The 23,973-nt window shown below is 50.9% G+C and overlaps 2 protein-coding genes across 2 annotated transcripts; both read left to right on the forward strand.

The window, feature by feature from the left end:
• The first annotated feature begins 256 nt into the window (after positions 1-256).
• Positions 257-2,758, forward strand: LOC100901602 (E3 ubiquitin-protein ligase RNF25). Its single transcript, XM_003746874.2, has 7 exons — positions 257-376; positions 672-743; positions 889-991; positions 1,113-1,250; positions 1,387-1,605; positions 1,691-2,227; positions 2,366-2,758. The coding sequence occupies exons 1-7, from the start codon at positions 360-362 to the stop codon at positions 2,420-2,422; spliced, it is 1,143 nt and encodes a 380-aa protein (XP_003746922.1). The 5' UTR covers positions 257-359; the 3' UTR covers positions 2,423-2,758.
• An 8,101-nt stretch (positions 2,759-10,859) lies between these two features.
• LOC108864705 (low-density lipoprotein receptor-related protein 3-like) lies at positions 10,860-14,062 on the forward strand. Its single transcript, XM_018640850.1, has 8 exons — positions 10,860-10,935; positions 11,254-11,357; positions 11,453-11,564; positions 11,670-11,958; positions 12,144-12,328; positions 12,532-12,760; positions 12,927-13,775; positions 13,897-14,062. Exons 1-8 carry the CDS (start codon positions 10,860-10,862, stop codon positions 14,060-14,062), a joined length of 2,010 nt encoding a protein of 669 aa, XP_018496366.1.
• The last annotated feature ends 9,911 nt before the right edge of the window (positions 14,063-23,973 follow it).

A 23,973-nucleotide genomic window follows, 5' to 3' on the forward strand; every position in this document is an offset into this window, starting at 1 on the left:
CCTCCATCGGGTCAAGCCGGATCAAGGCCCGGCTTTTCGCCTGATCATCGCCCAATCCTTACCTGAGTGTCTGAAGAACTGATACCCGTCATCCTGATGGGGAATGAAGCCATCTAAAGAGACGCTCTCCGCGAGCTGAACCTTGGTCCTGTCCATGGAGCGTCCTCATAAATACACTTTTTTTCTCCCCTACATGAGCCCGCTGGCAGAGGGAGATCATTTCATCATCGGCTAGACGGTAAATAATAATAATAGTGGGGACTCTGACGGTTCTCACTCCTGTCGCGTTTGTACTACTACGGAGCAGAGCCTGAGACAGAGTCGTTTCTCGAGAGCGGAACAGGAGCATATCATAACGAATGGATGAGACGGAAGAGTGAGTACGCAGGCGATAGATTCCAAGAATTTCTAGCGGGATGGATTGCTCACGAATCACGAAGAGCCTGGATGTGAATACGGTCGCCACAGCTGTAACTTAAGCGCATCTTGACGTCTCTGGAGTGAGAAGCGAATCTACGAACTCCGTTCGCGTTTCTCCCGGTGGAGATGAGCCGCAAAACTTACGGAAATTATTCTCGCCGGCCGTTCCCGTGTTTCGGGAGAATCGCTCCTGTCGCAGGCGATACGATTGCGAAATGTCGGTCCGTACGAAGACAGTGTTCGATTTCCAGGCAAATCTCGATGGAGCTCGAGACTCTAGAGACGATTTTCATCCATGAATTGGAGATCTTCGAAAGAAATGAGTGAGTTGGGTGGATTATTGAGCCGATATTGATCTCTGTATCGATCGCTCCGAAATCGAGTAGCCGATTGCGATCGCTTCTGCCCACCATCAGTGGTATTCTCGATCATGGGGGATAATCGAGTCCCCTGTTCGTCTCGCTACAGGAAATATGTGAAGACGATCAAAGTCAACCTCAAGCCAGCCACGGGCGAAGATACCGATGCCCAGTGGGTGTGCATGGAACTCTGGTTCTACATCCCAGTTGGAGTGAGTATTCTCGTGGACAGATTAGAATAAATTTCCATGGGCATGACTATGCTCTACCGTGAGACTGCACGAAACTATTCTGCGCTGAGCTTATCTCAATCTCTGTTTCCCCTCCTTTCAGTATCCAGACGTCATTCCTGTCATCGCCATTAAAAATCCCCGCGGATTGAGCGAAAACAGAATCCAGGACATAAAGAAGGATCTCATCCAGCGAGCCAAGGACAGAGAGGGGATGATGGTACTCTATGAGCTAATCCAGGTGGGCGGAATTCCTCAAAGTTCATTCATCTGTAACCGCTGTCTATCGAAGTCCCTCCTGAGGGAACTTGGCGGCCGCCGTGACGCCGCGTTGCCATTGAGAACGTTCCCTGAAAGAATTGAGGATTTCCTTGCAGGCCGCAGTCGACCATCTCACAGCAGGGAACAGCCCCGATTGCCAATGCTCCATATGTTTGTATGATTTCACCGAAACAGACGTGTTCGTGAAGACTGGCTGTTTTCACTATTTTCACGGACATTGTCTCAGTCGTTACATAAAATACCAATTAGAGGAAATGCACGAGAAGAAAGAGGAAGCAAAGAAAAACAACAGTCCTCTAAAAGAACCTCTCATTGTGAGTTGACCTGGCATCTTCGAATCCTAACACCTCCCTGACGAAATCCAGATCTAATCTCCGATCTTTTTCTCTCTTCTGAAAGCTCATGTGTCCGATGTGCCGCGTAGAAATTCCAGAGGACCTCGTGGCGGAGGATAGCGAATCTCTACCGCCTCCCTCTCGTCAGCTCGACGACCCGGAGTTCAGGATGAATCCCCAGCTCGAGACGCTTCAGCGACAAATGACGAATTTGTATTTGCGGCAGAAGGAGCGAGGAGGCATCATAGACATAGAGGGCGAGAGGAACAAATTCTTCATCCAGATCTCAGACCACCAGGCTCGAGACGAGTCGAGTACTCAGGGCACGCAGACGTCGGCATCGAATCTCCACTCAGCGAAAGCATGTTCGACGCAGCCACCGCCCCAGCAACAGACTCATTCGAAAGGCTGTGCCAGGAGGGTCGAGACCGACTCGTCAGATTCCGAATCTGACGGTGGACGAATCACGGCTAGTCGCGCTAGAAATCGACGCGGGAAAAACAAAATGTACCCGACGCCAAGTGAGAAAAAACGAGCTCATCTGCAAGCTCTTCAACTCATGAAACTCGAGCAGGGCAAGACTCAACCTGAGACCGAGAAGGTATTATTCGGTATCTACTAATTGTCGGCGGAAGAGCGGCTGGGAAGCGGAAACATTTTCAATAATCCGGATATATGTCCCAGTTTACGATCCCTCTGAGGGAGTAGTCTCCATACTGACGTGATTTTCCTTCCGCAGCCGACCGAGAATGGGTGCAAATCTCGGACCAAGAACTCGGGACGGAAACCGAGCTGACTGCAGCTGCCGTGGACGCGAGCTGATCAATTTCATTTCCGCGACGTCCAATTTATCGCCTTTTCTTGTTAGCTAGGTCTGAGGGGACCTAATGCGTCTCACGGTAGAATCAGAATCGGGACGTGGTCTGACCGACACGATCGAGAACCGAAATCCGATCTGGCGAACTCAGATTCGAGGATCAATCGAGAGCAGGAGGACGCATAACCGGAACCTCCCTAGTAGCCCCGAGTTGGACCACGGGGACTTTGTAATGACGAGCGTCCATCCTGTGAACGATCTTTTAGTTCATTGTTCTTTGTTTTGTACAATATCGTGAACGAATAAATTATTGAGCAAGAAGAGAGGTATTTCCCTCATCGGGGACGACGTCGGAGTGTCGCTGGAGGAAGGGCTCCCAGAGAGAGCTCTGGTGGAGCTTTCCGCCTCAGCTTGGGTGAAGGCTATCCAAGGATCACATCTTGGTGGGGAAGATCGGGCGCCGGTAAATCAGGGCAAGGACCGTGCTCGAGCGGCATTTTTGATGATCGCAATAGAACTCGCTCGAGTTACCCTGAGGGAGTGCTCATCCCTCCACAAATCGAATCTCCCAGATCTACGCAGCATACCTTTTCATAGCACGATATGCCGCATTTGCTCGAGGAGGCGGGATCCATCGCCCGCCTGGGCTGCGACGGAGGCCCCAGTCCTGAAATCCGACTTGTGTGCTGTCACGTTGCACGCCGTTTGTACGATCGCACGCACGGTTCTCACTCCCCGTAATATTTGCTCTCGCGAGCATATCCATTCTCGGATGCGAAGGGAAACTTGTGGGGCCCACGAGCTCCTCCGGCGCTCAGAGGTGGCCCGCCGAATGTCTATGTATTTCTATGGTGCCGGGAAATCGGAGTCTGTAGAAGGTGGAAAGGATCGCCCGATCGCGATCTGGCTTCTCGCAAAGATCATTGATATCATCGACATCCCTCTCCCATCAACAAATCCCGATTTTGCTCAATTTTCCCTCTTCTTGTACTTCTTGTGTGGTTCCCCAAAAGACTCGACCCAGAGGCGATCATACGGTGTATTTATCATGTATGTTAGTATACGCGTACGAAGAGTGCAGCGTGCGACCGCAGGAATCAGATAAGCTCTGGTGTCCAAAGAGCTGCTGCCGTAGGCGAAAAGTGCCTGCCTGTTCCCGCCGCTGCTGCTGGGTGTCTGTGTGTGGGTCTGTGAGTGTGTGCTGCCAGCAGCCGTCGTCGTGCTTGCTAGAAGAAGAAAGGCAGAGCAGCAGTGGTGGATTCGTCGTCGTCGTAGCAGTGCTGACTGAGGGCAGCTGATGATACCCCTAAGAAATTTCACAGCCAGCTAGCCTCAGTCCGTGTGTCAGTTCCACACTCGTCGGGCATCTTTGTCGCTCAATCGACAAGCTGTAAGGAGAACAGTGAAATAAAGGATAAAGAGTGGAGAGTCCCTACGGGAGAGCTCGGGTTCGAAATGACTCCTAAGTTGAAGCCAAGACTCGATCGAAGTCTTAGTAATTCTTTTTGCTAAAGTGGTGTTCGAGTTTTTGTGCCACCGTGATCGTGAATCAACGTCGTTGTCGTCGGCACCATCATCGACGACAAACTCGACGCAAACGTCTAAGAAGCAAGTGAGGACGGAACCTACTGCTCCCACGACCATCGGAGTCAGCTGGTAGGTGGCCACAGCTCTTCGTTTCGAGCGCTTTACGCGCTCCGATTGCTCCCTGCCTCTTTTTCTTGGCGAACTGCGAATGCAAGGAGGGTTCAGGAACCCTCTTCGAGCCCCGATTAGTAAGTTCAGGTGAATTCTAGAGCATGAACTCATACCAAATCCGTTCGTGTTGCGGCGAATATATGATGCTCTGGAATATGGAATTACGAAAGTCAACCCCGCTCGATACAACACCGTCTGAACACAGGTCCCGTGATGAATGAAGTTGATGAGAACGCAGTGGGAATCAAATGCGCCTTGGACGCACCACGCAGGAACAAAAGCTCTTCAAGTCAGCTGAGGCATTCAGTGGCTCACTTCTAAAAGAGCATAGGCGGAAGTCGATGCGGCAATTTCACATATCGTCTTCCTTGTCGGTGGAAGTGAGTGTTGCCGCTGCTACGACTGAGCAGCGGGCTGCTCTGAATGTCTCGTGTTTCGGACCTCCTCGGGATCAGGTGCGGAGTTCCCTGGAAAGTCTGTCCCCCTTCTAGAGCTTGTATTTCGAGCCTTATCCTGCGCGGAGAATGCTGGAAGTACTCGAATTCTAGTCCGCGCCACAGACGGGCATCATTCTCCGGTCTACGATCGACAGAATCGATTCTGCCGATGCCGTTCGTACGAAACTCGTGCGTTATGCGCGCTGGTCTGTAGCGCTTGGACTCAAGGTCCTTTGCCATCGACGAAATAATCATGATCGGAGCTCGGCATCTGGAACGTTTCCCGCCTTCTCCGCTTGCTCCAGTTCGCCCTCGAAAATAGTCGAACCTGGGTGGTCAGAGGTAAATTTTCGAGGAATCTCTCGAAGCTCCGTTTCCATCGAAGCGGAAACCTACGGAGCTCTGGTGTCCGAGAGGGAGAGGTGGCTCCAAGGTGATGAGTGTGAGGACTTGGGCGGAGAGCGCGACGATTGCGGTGCGGTAGGACGGATGAAACGGAGATGCGCTGCCAATGATCACCCTTCATCCTATGACAGTAATCAAAGATGCAGCTAGAAGAACTGCTGAAAATCGACATCAATCTCATCATCTGGCATGACACCATAGGACTTCACGCAATGATCAGCTGATCCTGGGCGGAAAGTCCTCGTTAGAAGCTCACTTCGGTCCATGGAATTCAATTCTTGGAGTATTCATTGCTCATGATTCACGATGAAGCCTCGGCGGAATAGAATCCAGATCATGAGAGTTACACGCTAAGGGCACTTGTAGCTGAGCTGAGTCGCTCATCTAGAGGAATCGCACGAAGATGTTTTCGCCCACCGAAAAACCCAGGACTTCACTCTGAGTAACGAATCGCTGATCGATGCTGTGCCCGGTAGCCTCATCTCCGGACAGCCCGATTCTCCCACTCGTCTTCTGAAGAAAGTATGTCGGCCCGCGCGGCCATCCGTAACCCGGCGTCGTCCACCCCCGACGGACCCGTTTTCCACGGGCGTTTTCTGTCGACGACGTTGTGTTCCTTTCTGTATTACGTTGTCACCAGACGACCAGCAGAAGTGAGAGAAAAAATCCGGGAAAGAAAGACGGCCTCGCTGAGGGATTGCTTTCGCCTCCGGAGGTGCGTGTCCAATTTCTCCTACTCCAGGCCGTATACTGAACAAAGAATGCGCGTTGGACGGACTTTCTTGCAGAACTCGAGGCTCCCTGACGTTCCCGACTCGTGCTCAAGGGTTTCGGCAGCTCACCGAGTCGGAAAGAGCGTTTCGAGCCATTCCCCGTCGTGACTCCTGTGACGGAAGTTCAGAACTCCGGATCTGACCCTATGCGATCTGACGCTCAGAACGAGCTGATGCTTGGTGCTGTGTATCCGTGTAGCAAGCACACACAAACAGTCGGTGTTTACCTCGTCTTCGCTCGAACGTGAATCGAATGTTACTTCCAAAGTTCCAACCTGGTGAACGTGAGACTCCAGTAAAGTGGAATTCATTTGACATCGTCAATCCCCTCTATGTCGGCTCTTAATCCAGTGCATCGCTTCGAATAATTGGCAATAATTCTAGAAGAGAGCTACTTGACCTACAGTTCGGTGCACTCGAGCTCGCGATTCGGAGACAGAGCGAGCCTCTAGTGCTTGACTCAAAAGAAAAAAGCGTGAACTGGGCGAGACGCCGAGAGCTTGAGAGCCGCTCAGACCCTAGAGGAACGAGTCTCTCGAGCTTGTTGCTGAAGTCTTTAGAGTTCTGCGAGCAGAGCTCCCCGAAAAAGATGATCAGCGAAAAATTCCAAGAAGCCGCGCGGACGGGGTCCCGCCAATCGACTTAGATTGCGATGTGTCCCTCCGGTCATTCAATTCCACCTGGTTCCCATCGATGGAGACAACTGCGGTACAGGTCTCGCTTCGGAAGCTTGACGATCAGTCGCTTGGAAAGTTTGATGTTCCCACCAAAATAGCGATGCCCAGTGGGCGCTGCACAGAATCGGGTCTCGACGACAATTTTAATAAAAAAAAATACACGGATAAAACAAAAATATAAGATCGGCCACGTCAGTTCTTCAATTGGAGCATTCATCTGTGTATCTCCACCGTGCTCGCATAATTGAACGCATGGAGAGCCTGAAAACATTCTAGACCAACCTGACGAACCTACGGGAATTAGCGTCGACTCTCTCATATGAAGGGGTTTTGTTTCGATCGTTTCACAACTTATTATAGCATTTCGATCAAAGTCAGTCGGACAATTCCGATTCCGCCATCGAGTTATATAGCGGTAATATTTGGCTGCGATGACCTGTTATGTAAATGACTTCTATTTCGGATGACATGGGAGGTCACGCGATCGCTAGAGAATCTTGATCTTACCACTGGAAGATTTTTCTGTAGCTCAGCCCGTAGAATACTCGTCGACGATTGTCCGGGCCTTCGTCCGAAGGAAAAGTGATTCACCCAGCGTTTCGTATCGTCTTAAACCCTCGTGCGCGCGCGGGCTGGGGGGCGCACTAAAGCAGATTTGCTGTCGGTGGTCTGCTCCACGCTGATTGCTTTGGAATGATGAAAGAGCGATAATCGGCTGATGGAAATATCCTACGATCGAGCTGCTCTGATTGGATTCCAAGTCGGGCATGCTTCGGAAGGTTGTCCTGAACTTCGAGTCTGCAGACCGTTGCTTCGTCGAGAAGAATCTGTCCTGGGTCTACCATCGAACAATTTCGCTACGGTGTCTGAGTACCGGGGCACTCGGGGGATAATGTCCTATTCTGCTGCGAGAAACTTTCGATCTATCTTCGTGCATCTTGAATATGTGCTGATTGATCTCGAGTCGTATCTGAGACAATTGATTGGACTTCAGCTCTTAATGCTGTCGTTTGCCATACCGCGATTCCGATGCGTTATACCGAGATGAAAATAATCCGTGATTAAGCTTCGGCTAGGCTAGCGAGCGTCAGAGAATATCTTGCGAAAGTTCACCCCAATCGCTTCAGCCCGAGAAAGAGACCTTGGCTCCAGCTGGCTGCATCTTCTGTGGCCTTGCTCAAGGCTGCGATGAGTCCCCGTTAGCACAGAACAAACAGAAACGAGGGATGAACGGATTTTCTAGGTCATGACGACATTTCTGGCTCGAGCGGAGGCAGACCGCACTATCGCTGCCGATGGTGTCAACACCCCTGTGAGCTCCTCGAGGGCGTCGCGCATTGGTGCGGAAATCTCAAACTGATAAGCTCTCTGTCTACGTTCGGCTGAAGCCGCGATGTGCGTCGACGAGTCACATCCGTGAAAGTTGGCAGGACGATGCGTACGACCTGATGAGAGCTGTCACTGATCAAGCAGGACGTCGAGCTCGAAAATAGGCTCTGTTTGGAAATGCTAGAATACAGTCAATATTGTTACACTGAGCTGCGACGCGGATCGCAAGACGATCCGGCGATGATTCGCTCTCGGATCCGAGCATCAGAGAATGGTACGGAACAGGAAACTGTAATGAAGGCTCGCTGCCTCCTGCGATTCTAGCCCCGATTGTTTTCTTATGGCGGCTAACTACCCAGGGACGGTTCCGACTTCCCCAGCGTTCGGGCGCTCCGGCTGACTTTTCGAGAAGTTGGAACGCCCCACGTCGGCGGAATGCGAGGTCGAAAGAGGATTCTGGATCATGGGCCCACCCTGCCGACGGTCTTGTTTCCTTTCATGCGATCGGACGGCATAAATTGTGAAATCGAATCCTCTGACAAGCCTCCTATCCGACTTTCCTCTCTCTTTGAGGGACGGGGACCTCAGGAGGAATGGAAGCTATTTCATTCTCCATCAGGACCACAAGCACGACTTCCCCGGCCCAGAGCTGAGAAGCGACTTACTTCCGTTCCGTCGTTGATGTTTCAATGGAAAACACATCTGACGACACTCCCAAAAATGAAAACTAAGAACTGCCAAGCGGTCAATGCGCCTTCAATCCACGCTAGAACACTCAATACACCTCATAACAAACTGACTGATTCGATTCCGTTTGACTCAATTGCAGAGCGTCCCCTGAAATGCATCCGCGTTTGTGACCGAATACGGAACTCCTGTCGCGATGACGGTTGCCCTTGCTGCTGCCCTCGGTAAGTATATTATGAAGTTGTTATAGACAGAGCCTCCTCATCGCCAACGTCGGATTCAATGTTCTCACGACCAAGCTGCAACAACGTTTGCCCGAATCCTGTGCGGGATCCACCAGCGGCTCCACTGTGATGTAGGAGAAGTGCCGCCAGGCATCCGTCCCGCTCTCCCATAACTCGAACGCACCGCGTGCGAAATTTTAAAGAAACGCCGAATAAGTGTCTTTCTCCTTTTCGCGGAGGCTCAGTGCATGCTAATGAGAGGACCCTATGCGCGACAGACTTTCGATGGGGAAGGGAGGTCCTTGTTTGTTCTTTTCACTCGCCGGCGGGAAATTGATACGAGTGTCATGCCCTCGTTCCTGGAAGAGACCCTCCGGTCTGATTATTCGCAGGCGGACACTATCGCCCGGCGACCGTACTGGTTCGTTGGTCGGCCAACGCTCCTCAGTGAGCAGATGGCAACAATTACAGAACAGCAGCAATAACGCTGCTGCTCCCATCGTAGTTCGGCATTTCCATCACGGGTCACGGGAAGCGGTCCCTCTATGCAGGGAAATAAGCCCCGTGTCAGCTTGGCATCATCGCTGGTGTGAACTGAAACCCGAGTTCCGCATCATCTATGTTTCGCGCACTCCTACGATCCAATGCCATCCCTATTATTCTCCGTTTCATTGTTCCTATTCAATTATGGAGTCTGATCGCATTCATTCGAGACAATATGAACAACGAAATGCTTTGGAACGAGCCATTTTTATTATGATCAAATTGCTCATTTCATGGAATAAATCGAGAAATCGCGACCGCAACCATGAGATTTTCGGGAAGTTCTTGTGGAGAAGTTCTCTCCTAATGTGTTCGACCGCTCCAGAGATTTAGTTCACAATTTGATGAATTTGGCCCCAGTGAAGTGGAAGGGAGCTATTTACACCGTTGGGACTGCTCCATTTCCTCAGCTCGTATCCGATCGGAAACCAGCGCAGTGCTTTCCGATCAGTTACTCGGAAGAAAATGGGAAAAGAACGATAAGGATTCCTCGTTGCGTAATGCCGAATCCCGAATGGCGGTATCATTCGTAGGACGTGTGTAGTGGGTCTGATTCGACCTTGAATGCCCTCGGGGTGTCTTCGACACAGTCGACGACAAGTGGTGGCAATCGACGGAAATTTTATAAACCACGAGATGTAACTCGCCCTTAGACGACTTTGTTCACTCACACCGACCGTATTGTCGGATGGAGCGGCATATTTTTTTGGTGCATGGCTTCCGTAAGATTCCTCCCACCTGCCCGTATCGAAAGATATAGTTTTCAATTATCAGAAATGCAATCGAACGCTCGCCTAGAGAATTCTCCCAGCGTGGACCCGTGCGAAATGTATTCTCAGAGAGGCATCGACCATTTCTGATGCGGTGAAGTTTCCCCGGCACTCGCTCGCTATACCGAAGTCGTGCGTGCGGCGCCGGCGTTCACACGTCCTTGGCAACGGCGCCAATAGCGAATATTAAATCCCATAACTCGTTCTCGCATCGCTCGTCCCTCTTCGTTTCGAATATTACGATGAGATGACGAAAGCTGTTTACATTTGGAGCTTTCTGGCCCGGATATCGATGTGAGACCATCGCACTCGAGAACCTCTATCCTGACTTTGTCGTCTGGATCGAATCTACTCTCGTGTTGTAGAAACTTCGCCTAAGAGAGTCTCTTTGCCTGAGGCGAGGGGCAGATTTCACTCTTCGAAATCGCATCCGAAATTTTTTCCGATAGAAAATGAGGGTCTTTCGTCCTTGCATACCGAGAAGTCATCCACGTCAGAACTCACCTAGGATGAGCTTATTGCGTATATTACATCAACATTGGAGGGATTTTTTCAAGGCGTTCCTTTCTCGAGTTCGAATAAAAGATGACTCGCTCCATCAAGTGCTTTTGAAAATTGTGACGTCATCCGCTGCTCTATCCACGACGTTATCCGATTCGTCGAAATGGTTATGCGAAGCAGATTCGAAGTCGGGAAGTTAATTGCAAGTTCATGTAGAGCGCCCCGGAAGGAAGTTCCTTCCTGGAATAATTGATGGCTCAGCCATCGGATGAGCCGTATCTCTGTGGGAAATATCGTAACTATTCGGGGAGATGGAGGCTCCTCTTGATCTTCCGATCATCGACCAAATGCGCAGAGGAAACAGCGTCCCATATGTCTCCAGCCTCGGAGCCGCACCTCCCTGCAGAAGACAACGTCGATTCGCCGGAGTGGAGCGACCGCTTCAATCGTAAGCATGCTCTTCAAATGAGCGAAGCCCTTGGGCTCGATCATCCAACGGCTCCTGAGGGATCGAGCTCGATAGAATAAAGAGGGTCCGGGAGGGCCCCTCCCCCTCCGGCGAGGAAATCCGGAAAATACGAAACCGGGCGTCGGACCATCTTGGAGGCATGTGTCGCGAAGTGTTCTGTGATCGTAGAATGCGAATCCCACCAGTTTCGCCTCCTCACTCGGGTCTGAGTCTAGTCTATTATTTTACGTAGTTGCGCTTCGACGTTCATTTTGGAAAAACGAGCTCGAGGTAACTCTGTTTCTTCATCGTCCACAGTCTCCCTGGCGTTGAGTGTCAGTGGTGCTCGGCGGGGCTTGCCTCATCCAATCCACAACTACTCAATATGCGGGAATTATACGGAGTTCCACACGGACGGATTCGTAAGTGAAAGCCTCGGAGACCATATCGATATGTCGTCAACCGATTGACAATTTCTCAGCCATACCATAAGACTGAAACGAGTCGTTGCTTATAGATTCTGAGTCCCGATATGAGTCTGATTCAGCACGAAAATGTCAACTGTACCATCGATATCAGAGGCAATGATTCACAGATGGTGACCATCCACTTCGAAGACTTCGTCATCGGTGAGTGCTCCTTCCATTGACGACGGAGCTCGCCCTTATGAAGATACGAAAACCTTCCAACGAACATTTGCAATCCGAGAAAAGACTGACGAGTTTGCTTCGCAGACACAACAGTTCCCCATGCGAACGACAGCCTTGTGTCGTGCGGAGGCTTTGCGGAACGAGTTTCCGACTGCTGTCTGGGAGCGATGTTGAAAGTTTCCGAAATAGGTCCGCCGCGCAGGAAATACGTAGCTTTCAAAGACCTAGCTTACGACCAGATCCAACAAAATATTTACTGCGGGAGCGGTAAGAAACGCCTCCCGCAGCCGTTCCTATCCGCCGGGAGTGGTGTCAGTCTTCAATTTGTGAGCATCGCGAATCTCGCTCCCAAGGGACGGAATATCACAAGAATGTGAGTTCATCAGCGACCGGAGAATCCCTCCCATATATACCGCATTTAGGGCGATCTCCCGTTATTTCCATTTATGCTTTTTCTATGTTCTGAATCAGCAAGCCATCGAAAAACTCGGATGGGATCAGTTCTCAAATCAAGCACAAACATACTCGATCTCTGAGCACTGCTGTCGTTCTCAACAGGTTCAAATTGCGCTACTATGTTTCGAAAGCTGGAAGTGACTGCGGGCCCCATGAGTTCCAATGTCAGTCTGATAAGAAGTGCATCCCCACCGCTTGGCGTTGCAACCAGAACCGAGAATGCGAAGACGGATCCGATGAACGAGATTGTACTCAGACCATGTACAACCATCCCGCGACCAAACGAAGTACGTCAGACCGACTGGAGTTTTCGGAGCTATAAATTATTTTATTTGATTGGATCTTCCATGATGAGATTCTCGCGACTTATGGCGACAATACTCCCGGACTCTGCTCCCGAGGCCTGTCCTATCCCAGAGGATGGAAGATATCTCCCACCAGTAATCCTATTCATAACTATGTTTACCTATACGATGGGATTCTATTCTAGGTCGGTGGATTTGGTGCGACCAGGACCATATATTCTGCGGTATGCACTCGAAAGATTGTTTCGCGACTGCACAGCGCTGTAACGGCGTGAGAGATTGTTCGAATGGTTTCGATGAAGACCAGTGTCCACCTGGCAGTAATTATGTTCTCTGCAAAAACTTCATTGGCAACGCCACCCGATGTGGCAGCACTCAATACTGCTACGATCAGGCGGCTCAGTCGTGCGACGGGTAAGCAATCGAAATTCTGATGATGGATTCCTGAGAGAAGATTTCCTTCCATCGATGCGAGCGACGAGTAGTGCCAAGATTTTCGGCGCGACCCGACCCAGAAGCCGATCCTCTCGGAGGGTCCAGGAGCGTCCCCAAATATTAATCTAGTTATTCTTCTCCGCAGTGTACTCGATTGTCCTCTCGGAGACGATGAGAGGGGTTGCGACCCGTGTCCGGAACTGATAAGATGCGGGAAACACGCCTCAAGCTCAAACTACGGGGGCTTATGCGGTTTCAACGATAGTCAACGATGCAATGGCATCGACGACTGCCATGACGGCTTCGATGAGATGAACTGCTTGGCGGCAAGGTGTGGACCGAATTGGGGGAGCTTCCTCTGTGGGGACGGCCGTTGTATATCCGACGAGAGGCGGTGCGACCACATGCCCGACTGCTCCGGTGCCGAGGACGAGATGTACTGCATCAAGAATTCGGTCATCACTGCCGCTATCATGGGTTCCCTCGTGTGCGGCATCCTGGTCGTGATAGCGATCTCATGCACTTGCCGACTATACGCCCTACGCTTGGTATCGTATCAACGACAACAAAACTGCAGCAGTGGAGTACCGGAGGATCGGAGAAGGCGCAGCTCGATTTCTGATTCGGACCTTCTTCGCTTCGATGCCCTGCAAGATCTCTACTGCTATTACGGCTTCAGGGATCCTCCACCGCCGTACAGTGTCGCCGTTGCGGGAGACCCGCCCGTTATTCCGCCGCCTCCCGGGACGTCCGGGCGGCGACGACGCTCGCGAACTCATCATACGCGAATGTACACTTCGAGAAGAAGCTCAAACAATCTAGTTACCGTAGAAGCTACGATCGAGCAGGGTGGTTCGCAAGCTGAGCCGGCTCCACCGTCCGCGGTACACCCAGACGCCTCGCCGTCGTCGCCCCCTCCGCAGCCGGTATCGCCTAAGCCAGGCCCATCCCAGAACGAGATACAAGCTCCGACTCATGAAGAGTGTTCGCAAAGGTACACAGCCAACTGTTCCGGACTTTCCCGGAGTTTCCGCGCAGATTCGGTGATTGGGGAACTTTTCCAAACTGGTTATGCGATGTCCGTTCTCACGAGTTTCTCTTGATGCCTATTGCAGGGACGTCCGGGAACACCTCAACAAAACGGAAAACGGATTTGAGAATCCCTCGCCTACGGGAGAGATCGAATTTTCGGTACTGCCGCCCTCGAATTCCACTGTGATCGCGGTTGGCACGGACGCGGCTTCGTCGACTACTGATGATCAACCCTTGATCGTTGAATGAAGGGACTGCTGTTCAATCTCTTGTGACTCCTGAGTCGGTCTCAAGCTGAATTCCGCTCCGACTTCGGCGTCGTCCGGAAACCCAAGTTCGAGAGCATTCGAACTAAGCGTGCTCAATATTCGGTGAACAGCGATCGGAATTCCGGCGAGTCAGAGGCGTCATCAGAGGAACTTCGATGCAGTTTCGATGACTGATGTTGGAACGCGAGGGGGGAAAATGTAGACGGGACCCTTTATTGAATCTGTACACTCTGTGAAAAAAAACAGCGGCGACATTCCCAAGCTAGCGTTTATCTAATCCGATCGAGTCATCCATTCGAGAGATGTTCAGAATGCGCAGAGCACAGCTGCTCGAACCATTGGTCTAGCTCTTCGTCGATGTGAGCAACACTTCTAGTCGAAGGTCCCCGATTGATGGATCGAACCACATGAATGTCTGCAACGGGGCGTCGTCCTTTCCTGGGTCGGAATATTAGCGGAAAGAGCTAATGAAAAGGGAGGAAGATGAAGCGAAGGAAGTCAGCCAGAGGGAGGATGAAATGTGCATATTGGAGTTTGTTTGCCTTTGCGGTGCGGCGCGGATAGCGTTCTCAGCCGATCGCTACCGTTACACCATAGTCATTGTACCATACACTTGCCAGCCCGATATAAATGAGAAGCAAAAACGCCTGACATTCAGAGAGCGATTGCCGGGACGTTATGCATCGAGTGAAATGGTGTCACGATCTTCGGTAGGTATTTCGTTCTCTTGCTTTTCTGGCCGTGTCCGGCAGAAGTCTTTTATTTCGTTCCCTGAGTATATGAGTGTATTTATTTTTTTGAGTTAGTTGCATCGAGAGTCTAATCGTTGTTTAATGCATTCTTGATATATACCTGTGTTCACATCAGTACCTTAGACGTGGTGATGCACAACTCGGATAAAAAAATACTTGAAGTGAGCTGAAATCTCACGATCGACGCCTGGGAGTTTCGCGGAAAGGGAGATAGGATTTTTTTCTGTTTGTCGCTGTTCTTTTGTGAATTTTGTTCTTGTTGTCACGATGTGTTCATCCAAAGCTTTGTCACTTTTTAAAACATAGATTCACCCGGTGTTTGTATAAATGGAATGTATACAAGGGACGATACTTCCGTGAACGATACTAATTGTGAGAGAAATTGCTAATCAACTCATCGACACGACCCACGGTCTGAGTGTAGCATGTGGAAGGAACATGCACTCATGTGTCGCAGGAACTTGAGCGAGATCATACATCATCGAATCGCGAGCAACCTCACCATACCCCTAGATAAATCCGTCGACCATGTTTGCAGTTTTCGCTGCCCGTCAGATCGCTGTTTGAGAGGAAGGTTAGAGGCTGAGCTCATCGAGCGGATCGGAAGAAGCCGGAACTTCTTGAATGGTAACGACATGATTTCTTTCAAGAAGGATTCAAATAAATGTCTGATCGGGTCCGGGATTTTCGTCTGTTCATTGAGTCCTCGGATCCGCTAGTTTCGAGAAGCGACGGAGACTGCTCTTGCAGAACATGTTACCCGTCGCCGCAAACCTGCCCTGTCGAAATTTCCGGTGACGCATCACGCGGAAGACGCGCTGCAGCTGCTGGAAAGGAGCGCGTAAATCGGGAATCGAACCGGAGCGAAGGAGGCTTTTGTTTAACGTCGCAGGGAATGACTCTCGATCAATTTCGGACAGAATTCCAGAGCGGCTTGTCAGCTCCAGCATTTTGTCTTTGTCTGCTGCTGCTGCTGCCTCTTTCATCCTCTTTGTCTGGTTCACTGAACCAACACTGCACATCGATTTCCTGGTCGTGTGCTTGGAATTCTCTATCGATGGTCATCGAATGAAGCGGAGTCACATTCTGCAAGCTTGACTAGCTGATCGGTGAGCGCTTTGTCATCTGAACGCAGCAGTCAAGACATAGGAAAGAATGGAGAGAAACGACCGGCGCACGAAGTCAATCGCTCGTACGCTTGACGTCCGTTGAGCGTCGTTTGTTATTGTTCGACGTTTTCGAGCTTCGGCAGGACTCTCAAGAAAGGGAAACACATTTGTCTCAAAGATTTTGTGCAGGGGGGACGAGTGCCGATAACAGGGTCTAGAGTCTTCCCGACTTGCGAGCGTAGTTCTTCTATTCTTTTTTCGACAGCTGTGTCGAGCCTTGACGCACACGAAAGCCTCATCGGGACGCCGAGAGCGATCCGGCTTTCGATTCCAGTCCGCTTCGATCTGATGTTTGGAGTAATCTCTCCGGTCATAAACTCATTAATGATCACTCGAAGAGCTCCCTCCTGGAATCTCCTGGGGAGTTCGATCTGAACGATTCCGGATGTCGAGTAAGAGCGAAGCTGCTCGACTGCTCCGCTCCGCTACCGAGCTCGGAGGTCCCGTCAGTCACGACTTCGGTCTCCTGCTCGAGGGGTTTAGTGCACGGGGACACCTGACCCTGATTGAAAACCGAGCTGAGGTAGGAGAAGAGTCATGGCAAAGAGTTCCGATTTCACTTATCGAATTCTCCGTATATGACGCGAAAACGTTTCCGAGCTCCTCCACGCTGTGGAACCGTGGAGCTTCGCTCTCATGCGGAGGGAGAAACTCCAGTCGTCGCTATCTTACTCTGTCGAGGCAGGACCCGAAAGCGGACTCCCCTCGACAGGAAACCGTGCCTCCCTGGCATTATAATCAAGCAGCAGTCCTTCTCTCCCCAAAACCTATCTTGCTTTGAGGAAAATTTGACCGATGGAGTCAGGAGTATATTGAGCTCCAGAAGCCCTAACGCCGTTGCTGCGCCCTAGCTCCGGGCGACAGTTCCCCCAGCCCGCCGTGGGCCCGCGTTTTCCCATTTCCGACTTCTAGAAAGTAGGCCCCCGACCCCGATAGACTCCTCCCGATTCTCGATCATGCGACAGGCTTGCGTGAACGAGATCTCGTTGACTCCCAAATCCATTGTTTATGACCTTCAGAACGGGGGCAATTCGATTCTACGAAAGGGAATTCTCGAAGTTTGAACATTGTAAATCTGTGTCAATAAAAACGCCAATCAAGTCCGACCGTGGACTTTTTCTCACCTTCAGTGTTTTAGGAATCCTTCGATTTCAGACTTCTCTCTCCAGCTGTAGTATTCCACTTCGTCCGAAAAGCTCTTGGTCTTCGATCCCACAGAAAACTCGGCCAGAGAGAAATCGTGGAAGATGCAATAATTGTCTGAAGGCTCAGAGGGAGTGAAGACCACACATCTGTAGGGTAGCTCATGTGGTCCGGATCGAGAAGGCAGCGGAAGCGTATAGATTTTAGACCCACCCGATAGAATCTGATGATCGTCTTCTCGTTGTTCGCTCGAGAAGTCGTTCGAAGTTGGCCGCCGAAGCCGCCTCCGAACGCGACAGCGACAGAAGCTCAGCGCCAAGAGCTCGACACAACCTCGAGCCCGCAGAAGTCATCAATTACCCATTATCACTTGGCCGCAATCGAATGTTGTTTGAGTGGTATTTGTAAGCTGGATCCCTATCTTCATACATCGATCGCTCTCAGGCGTTGTAAACCCAGCTCGTCAATTCGAAGTTCACTCAGAATAAGCAGCGCTGCCGCCGCGAGAGCAACAATCGAAACTTAAGCAACAACGACAATGTGAAGAAGATCCACACAACAACAATAAGATGAACGAGAACAACAGCGGCCACAATAAGACGAATGAGAACAAGACCCGGACTAGGGTAGGTACTAAACCGCCGGCGATTCGAGTTCTCAGTCAGAGTCAGTTCAGGGTCGCGATCCAGTCACCCTCTGGAGAGCGCTTAGCATCGTCGTGTTTAACATAAAACTCATGCGGTGCAAGCAAGTCTCGGTTCGCATAACTTTTGCCCATTTGGGAGCATGAGAAAGATTGTTCGATGCAAATCATATCGTGCTTATTATCGTCGCAATCACGAGATTCGTCAACGATTTTCGTCGTCTCGCAAGTCTGGCTCGGGGATCGCTCGAACAGAAGGACGGACTGAGTTAGGTTTCCGCTCTCTGAGCTATCCACAAACTTTTTTTTCGCACAAAAGATCGCATCGTACCCACGAGAAGCCGCGGACCACAGAATTACGCCCCACGAGCTCTGGGCGACCTGAGGAACACTCTGAGATGGAATTCGAGGAGATTAGGCTGATCGTTCCTCGCGGAATCGTGCCATTTACTCGTTCTCCCGCGATGTGGGGGTTTCGTAAGGACCGATTCCGCCGCGAGCTGTATTCCCATGCTATTAGATGAATGAGGTGTTTATTGGTGAGGTTTGTTATTTTTTCTTCTTCTGATAGAGGCCACCAGTGGTCCGCTCGATCGCTTGTCCGCAACGAAATATAACCGCGGGCGTGCACGAGCATGTCAGCGAGCGCAGGAAGGCGACACTTCTCGTGAATAATCGGGTTAATGCGGAACGATAAACAGCCAATTACAGTCTCTCTTGATTCAATAAGAATCGGTAGCCGTCAACGAACCAAAGCTAGAGACCAAATGTAAAGGTAAGCCCTGCCTTCCCTGCTCGAGCCAAGCGTTCTCTGTTCCCATGAAGTCGGGGCGCGCAGCGCACTCACACACGGACACCCTGCAGTGTACAATATGGACTAGTCTAGCTTCGAGGGGAGCAGGGGATTACAACAACGATGGATATGAAGTTGCACGCCCAAGAATTGGGCTACGAAGCTATCCAGCCCGCCCGCCCGCCTGCCTGCCTGCTTGGTTTGCTTGCTTGTCGGAGTGTTCGTTCGTTCGCCCGCCCGCTCGGCTACCTTCTATATCCCATCAACCGCCTCCACCGAGCGCTAACGAGAGGAGCAATATTGTAATAGATAATGCGAAGAAGACACTCTGAAATCAACTTCGACCCGGACAATCTGAGAGACTCCTGCCAGGGATCGAGCAACGCGACTGATCCATCACAACTCCTCAGATATGAAGTCCCAGTTCCTCTCAGCTCCCCGAGCCGATTCTCATGATCTAGGTCCCCTCCCCGGAAGCGTTCGAACTATAAGATCTGCAGGGATCGAACGCCAGATTTTCACTGACCGTCGGCGTTTCGATTTCGAATAGCTTCGGTTGGAATTCGGTTCGGGATCCGCATTCTCCAGCATTAAATGGGATTAAAGCTCGAGGAAATCGCCGGTTTTGTACTGCTCCGGAGACGGCTCCCCTCGTGCGTGTGGACAACAACTGTGAACAATCGAAACAATGGATTGGAGCTCCGCAGAGGTTCCGTCACGAATAATTGCGATTTATTCTAAGCCAACCGCTTGATCCGTTGGTGAAGGGTCAATCGGATGCAGACGGTGACCAATGCTGTCCATGGAGGGGGAAAGCTTCCCGTTCAGTTTGACGAATCTTTGTCGTGGACGCGAGGGCCCGTAGCGCACGTCGCCCCATGTCCATCTTTCGGCGAGGACGGTTCTGTGGAACGTGTCGCTTTCGATCCTGTGGACTAAACACCGATCCCGGATCCGAGATGGCGTATTGATTTCGATTGTCGCAGACGATGTTCCGCGGATGCCTCATACGTCATACGGCACAGGATAAGGCGAACTCGAGGCTGGTTACTCTGCGGTGTGCGACGGGAAGCAGCCACACCGAACTGCTCCAAGATCGATTGCTGTCAAAGATGATGTCGGCTCTCCTTCCGCAAGCGGTCAATCATTTTTAGGCCCGATCCAATCGACATTCTTCTCCAAAAACGCTCTGGCAGCAATCGTCAGGAAACCTCTCTAGGGAAGCGGGGAACTCATATTATTCCCGAGCTCGCGGCTCTCCTCGGAAGCTCTCGAAAGGTCGTGTTTCCTTTTGCGAGGATTCTCGATCCATAGCTTTCCAGAGCCTCCGGCCTGACCGTCATAGAACGGAGTGTAGTCGAAAAGCGGGGGGAACTAGTTGGCTGGGGGCTCGGAGACTCGACAGATTTTCAGGGAGGCCGCGTCGTCGTGACGGCAAGCTTCTTGTGTCGCCGATTTCTGTATTTTCTCTGTAACTCGTATGTATGCGATGTTTAATTTGTTGTCCTCACAGCGGGGTCTTCAGGGGCGCAGATTAGGGAGAGACATCGACGATTCCTTCGAGCGACAGTTTGACCACAGTTAACCAAGTGGTCGTTTTGCTGGCTTGTGTGCTGCCGACTCTCTCACTCACTCACTCACTGACTGGCTGGTCGGCCGGCTGGCTCGATAGTCGACCACGGAGCCGACTAGCTCGCCGCCCAGAAAGACGACAACGACGAAAACAACGACAGCAACGAGATGTTCTTTAAGTAGGTTAGCGGATCTTGTATTGAAGACGAGGAGGCCGCCGCCAGAGCTCGACGTCGAGAACCTTCACTCTCGTTGACTGCAAAATCATAGCTATGTTCTTCGGGTTGTCGTTGGACGCCGTCGATTGTCGATGTCAGTGTCTGCGACCGAGCGACCGATGTCAGGAATGTATTGCCCGCTGCGCGTTGTCAAGTTATTGATCACTATGATGTCTTATCTCAACTCTGATAGCTTGCTTATCTGCCGTGCTTGAGCTTAACACGGGAGTCTGCCGGATCGACGATTTACCATCAACAAAGGACATCGATTATTCACGTACTTTTGGGTTCAAAAGTTCGTCTCGGCTTTCCTCTCGACCTCGATGTACGGCCGCGGCTTTCCATTGTCTTCGCTCGTATTTTCCCGACGGCGAGAAACCGGAAAACGTCCCAAGGAATTAGCCGATCAGGTGGGCGGATCGGCCCGCCTGCTCGCATTGAGCTCGCGCAAAAGCTCAGAAAACCCAATTTCACAATCGAGTAAATACCCGGAGGAAATTCTGATGGACGAGCCTCGGACAAACGCAGACATAAGTTATCATGAGATCTCAATATATGGATTGTTTTGCTTAAGCTGTCATCGAATCTGACAAAGTCCTCTCTTGTGTATGTAATAGTTTGCGAGGAGCGAGCGGAGTCACCTGTTTCCCTGCGCAATGTTTTCATTTGGGCTTCACTGTCACATGAAGTTGATACGGAGCTAGCGAGAGATCAATGGCGGAGATCGGGCTGCCGGGTTTTCTTTTGCCATAGCAGGTCATTCATTCAGCGGGCGGGTGGGCGAGGTGGCGGGTGGTGAGCTGGCAGGCAAGTGAGCGAGCCGGTAAGTAAGTAAGTAAGTGAGTGAAGAATCAAGCCACGGAGCTCGGTTTCTCAATGCCAAGCTCCTTTATTGAATATATCACTCGGTCCCGCGCACCTGCAAGGCATTGTCGGTCGACATCGCACCCTGACGGGCAAAAATTAAGCTGACTCAGAAGCTATTGAAAAGCTATTTTCACTAGAACACTCCGAGGTCCCCGCTTTTCGAGTCCAGGAATGGATCGAAATTCTGAAAATCGTTGATTCACATTCACTCGTCCGTACGCCATTGCTCGTCTTTTTTTCCGATCCGTTCATATACTGATGTTCGCTCTTTTATTTTCCTTCCTTAAATAATTGTCAACTATTCATTCATCATCAATCGCCCTTTTATCATCTACCACTCATCTTTGTACCCACGGAAGATATTTTCCCTCTGATTGAACTCGGGGACTCACCTCTAGAAACTCAACTCCAGTCGGAAGGGAACTAAGTCAGAGGTCAGTTAGCGTAGGAGGATCGATCTCAATCGATTAGATCCCACCTTTCAACTCGATGAATTTCATTTGAGCATGAGGATGATAGAAGCGCCAGGCTTGCTTGGGAAGACCAAACAAGCTCAATGATCCGAACCTCATGGGTTTCATTGCTTCTACGCTTCAATTTCTTCCCTCCGACGGTTTACGAGCGCTGATTGATCGGATTCGAACTCACTCCCGATGACTTGTCAGAATGGCTCTGGCCGCAAAATGTATTGGCTTGGGAGAGGCGCAAATGGTTTTGCATATTTTCACTCGAGATCACGAAGGACTAAAGATCCGCTCTTTTTCTCTCAACAATGTTAATGAATTTCGATATTCACGCTAGAGCGGTTAAATCGGCGACCGCGACGCCTTGTCTCGGAGGAACCTCGAGAAGAAAAATTATGATTTGCGAAATTCGAATTTTTCGTTAGTTCCCCGATCGATCCCTGTCGGTCTCAAATGAGAGAAAATTGCGATTTCCCCTCGCGGTTGAATTCGCGGAATCCGATCGAACACGCATCCATGTCGGAGCTGATAAATCTCTCAAGAATCGCCCGATAGAAAGCGATGATGTTCTGCCGACAGCCGAGGAAGAGCGGAGGATCTGAATTGAGCGACACACCACACAGTGATATTCCGTCTGTCGCGATGGAGACGCTAATCTGATCAGGGGAGAAACAACTCTTTCGAAAGCTAATTCGATTTCGGTATCGCGAACGGCAACCAGCTCGGTCGACCGACCAATTCGTATAAATTCAATATTGTTCCCGTAGTGCATCAATGGAGCGTGAAACCTGAACCCTCTAGCGTTGCGACTCAACTCATGTCTTTCCTCGAGCTTCATCTTCCGACTACGAAGCCTCATTCCCCTGAGGAATAATCGCTCCCGGAGATCTGAGGAAGAACTTCAAGAACATTGGAGGAACACTCCACCTCCTTTTTAATGCCAGGCGCTCGACCGAAAAACGCTCTATCGTTTTCGAATCTTTCTTTATCTGACTTCCCGAATCCCCCGTTGTACCGGAATTTCATTGCGAGGAATAGCAGATGGAGTTCCCATCTCGGAGTCCGTCTCGTGGCTAAATTTCCAGCATCGCTAACGGCTGAACTTCAGTCAGCGAACCTAGTTATATTTCGCGACTGGCCGGGCTCACTTCGGCACGGTCACTTGCTCGAGCAGCCGAGAAGTGAACGCCGCGTACAAGCAAGGCGACCTCAGCGGGGTTCTCTGAGAGACAATGGCAGAGACGCAGCGACGAACTTGCTTGTTTGCTCGTCCGCTCGCGCACTAACCCGGACGCTAACGGCACTACTAATCACTGGCAGAGGCATCAGATCGCCACCGAAGCGAAAAAATGTTTTCCAAGAGAGTGTTGGAACTCTACTGTGAGGATGCGTCGCTGTCGTTGTCGTCGTCGGAGCTGTTGTCGACGCTGTCGTCTCTATAACAATGCATGTTGCCCCAACCGCTAAGAGAATCACGACAGCAGCAGAGGCAACGGTACGAGGAGGATCTGCTACTTTACTCGCTGAACAACATGGCCAACAATGGAGAGCGGCAGCTCACTCAACGAGGGAGCTGCTGAGGGCGGACAATACGTTGGTAAGGACAATAAAACATGTTGATGATGTCGGAGGAGTCTTGCTGAAGCCTGTTACGAGCAGCAGCCGTGGGTCTGATTTGCGTAAATGAAAAGTTGATTCACTTGCCGACGAAGATTCGAATTCCTGAATCTGAATGGACAACCCTCGCGTGTCTCGTGCGGAATTCCATCGAGATCGCCAAAGCTCCACATCATCGATCGGGCGAGAACGGATGTGCCCTTAGACATTTGGGAAGTCCGCCTTAACTCTGTATTCTGATCTAGCCTCATCTAACCGAAATTTTCGGTCGCAGGCTGACAGATAAGTTGCATGACGTCACCAGATAGCTGAAGAACTCTGGCAGGCGGTTGCAAAGGAGATCATGCAAGCGCAGCAGGATGTCGGGTCTGGCGATAATTTATTCGTTTTTACCCGGCCGACCGAGCGACGGCGGCAGTGGCGTTCTTTTTCGACTCCTCGTTCTTCCGTCCGTTCGTTCGCTCGTTGGCTCTCCCGCTCGTTCGTTCGTCTGTGAGGTTCGCTCTCTGCCGACTTCCCCTCTTGCTCGGCGCTCTCACTATCCTCATTTTCCCTATTACACTCAGCTGCCGTTGAATGAGAAAGATTTTTTAATTAAGACAAAAGCTCCTCCCGCCGCTCCACCGCTTAGCCTGCCTGCAGCCAACCTCAGT

This window comes from Galendromus occidentalis, unplaced genomic scaffold (assembly GCF_000255335.2).
Source record: "Galendromus occidentalis unplaced genomic scaffold, Mocc_1.1 scf7180000077508, whole genome shotgun sequence".
Classification (NCBI taxonomy): Eukaryota; Metazoa; Arthropoda; class Arachnida; order Mesostigmata; family Phytoseiidae; genus Galendromus; species Galendromus occidentalis.

Bases quoted from the DNA above. Each gene is read 5' to 3' on its own strand.
- LOC100901602 (XM_003746874.2), top strand. The intron at 1,251-1,386 runs GTGGGCGGAATT...ATTTCCTTGCAG, and splicing joins TACTCTATGAGCTAATCCAG to GCCGCAGTCGACCATCTCAC. The intron at 1,606-1,690 runs GTGAGTTGACCT...CTCTTCTGAAAG, and splicing joins CTCTAAAAGAACCTCTCATT to CTCATGTGTCCGATGTGCCG.
- LOC108864705 (XM_018640850.1), top strand. From the start codon at position 10,860: ATGTCTCCAGCCTCGGAGCCGCACCTCCCTGCAGAAGACAACGTCGAT. The intron at 11,358-11,452 runs GTAAGTGAAAGC...CGTTGCTTATAG, and splicing joins AGTTCCACACGGACGGATTC to ATTCTGAGTCCCGATATGAG. The intron at 12,761-12,926 runs GTAAGCAATCGA...TCTTCTCCGCAG, and splicing joins GCGGCTCAGTCGTGCGACGG to TGTACTCGATTGTCCTCTCG.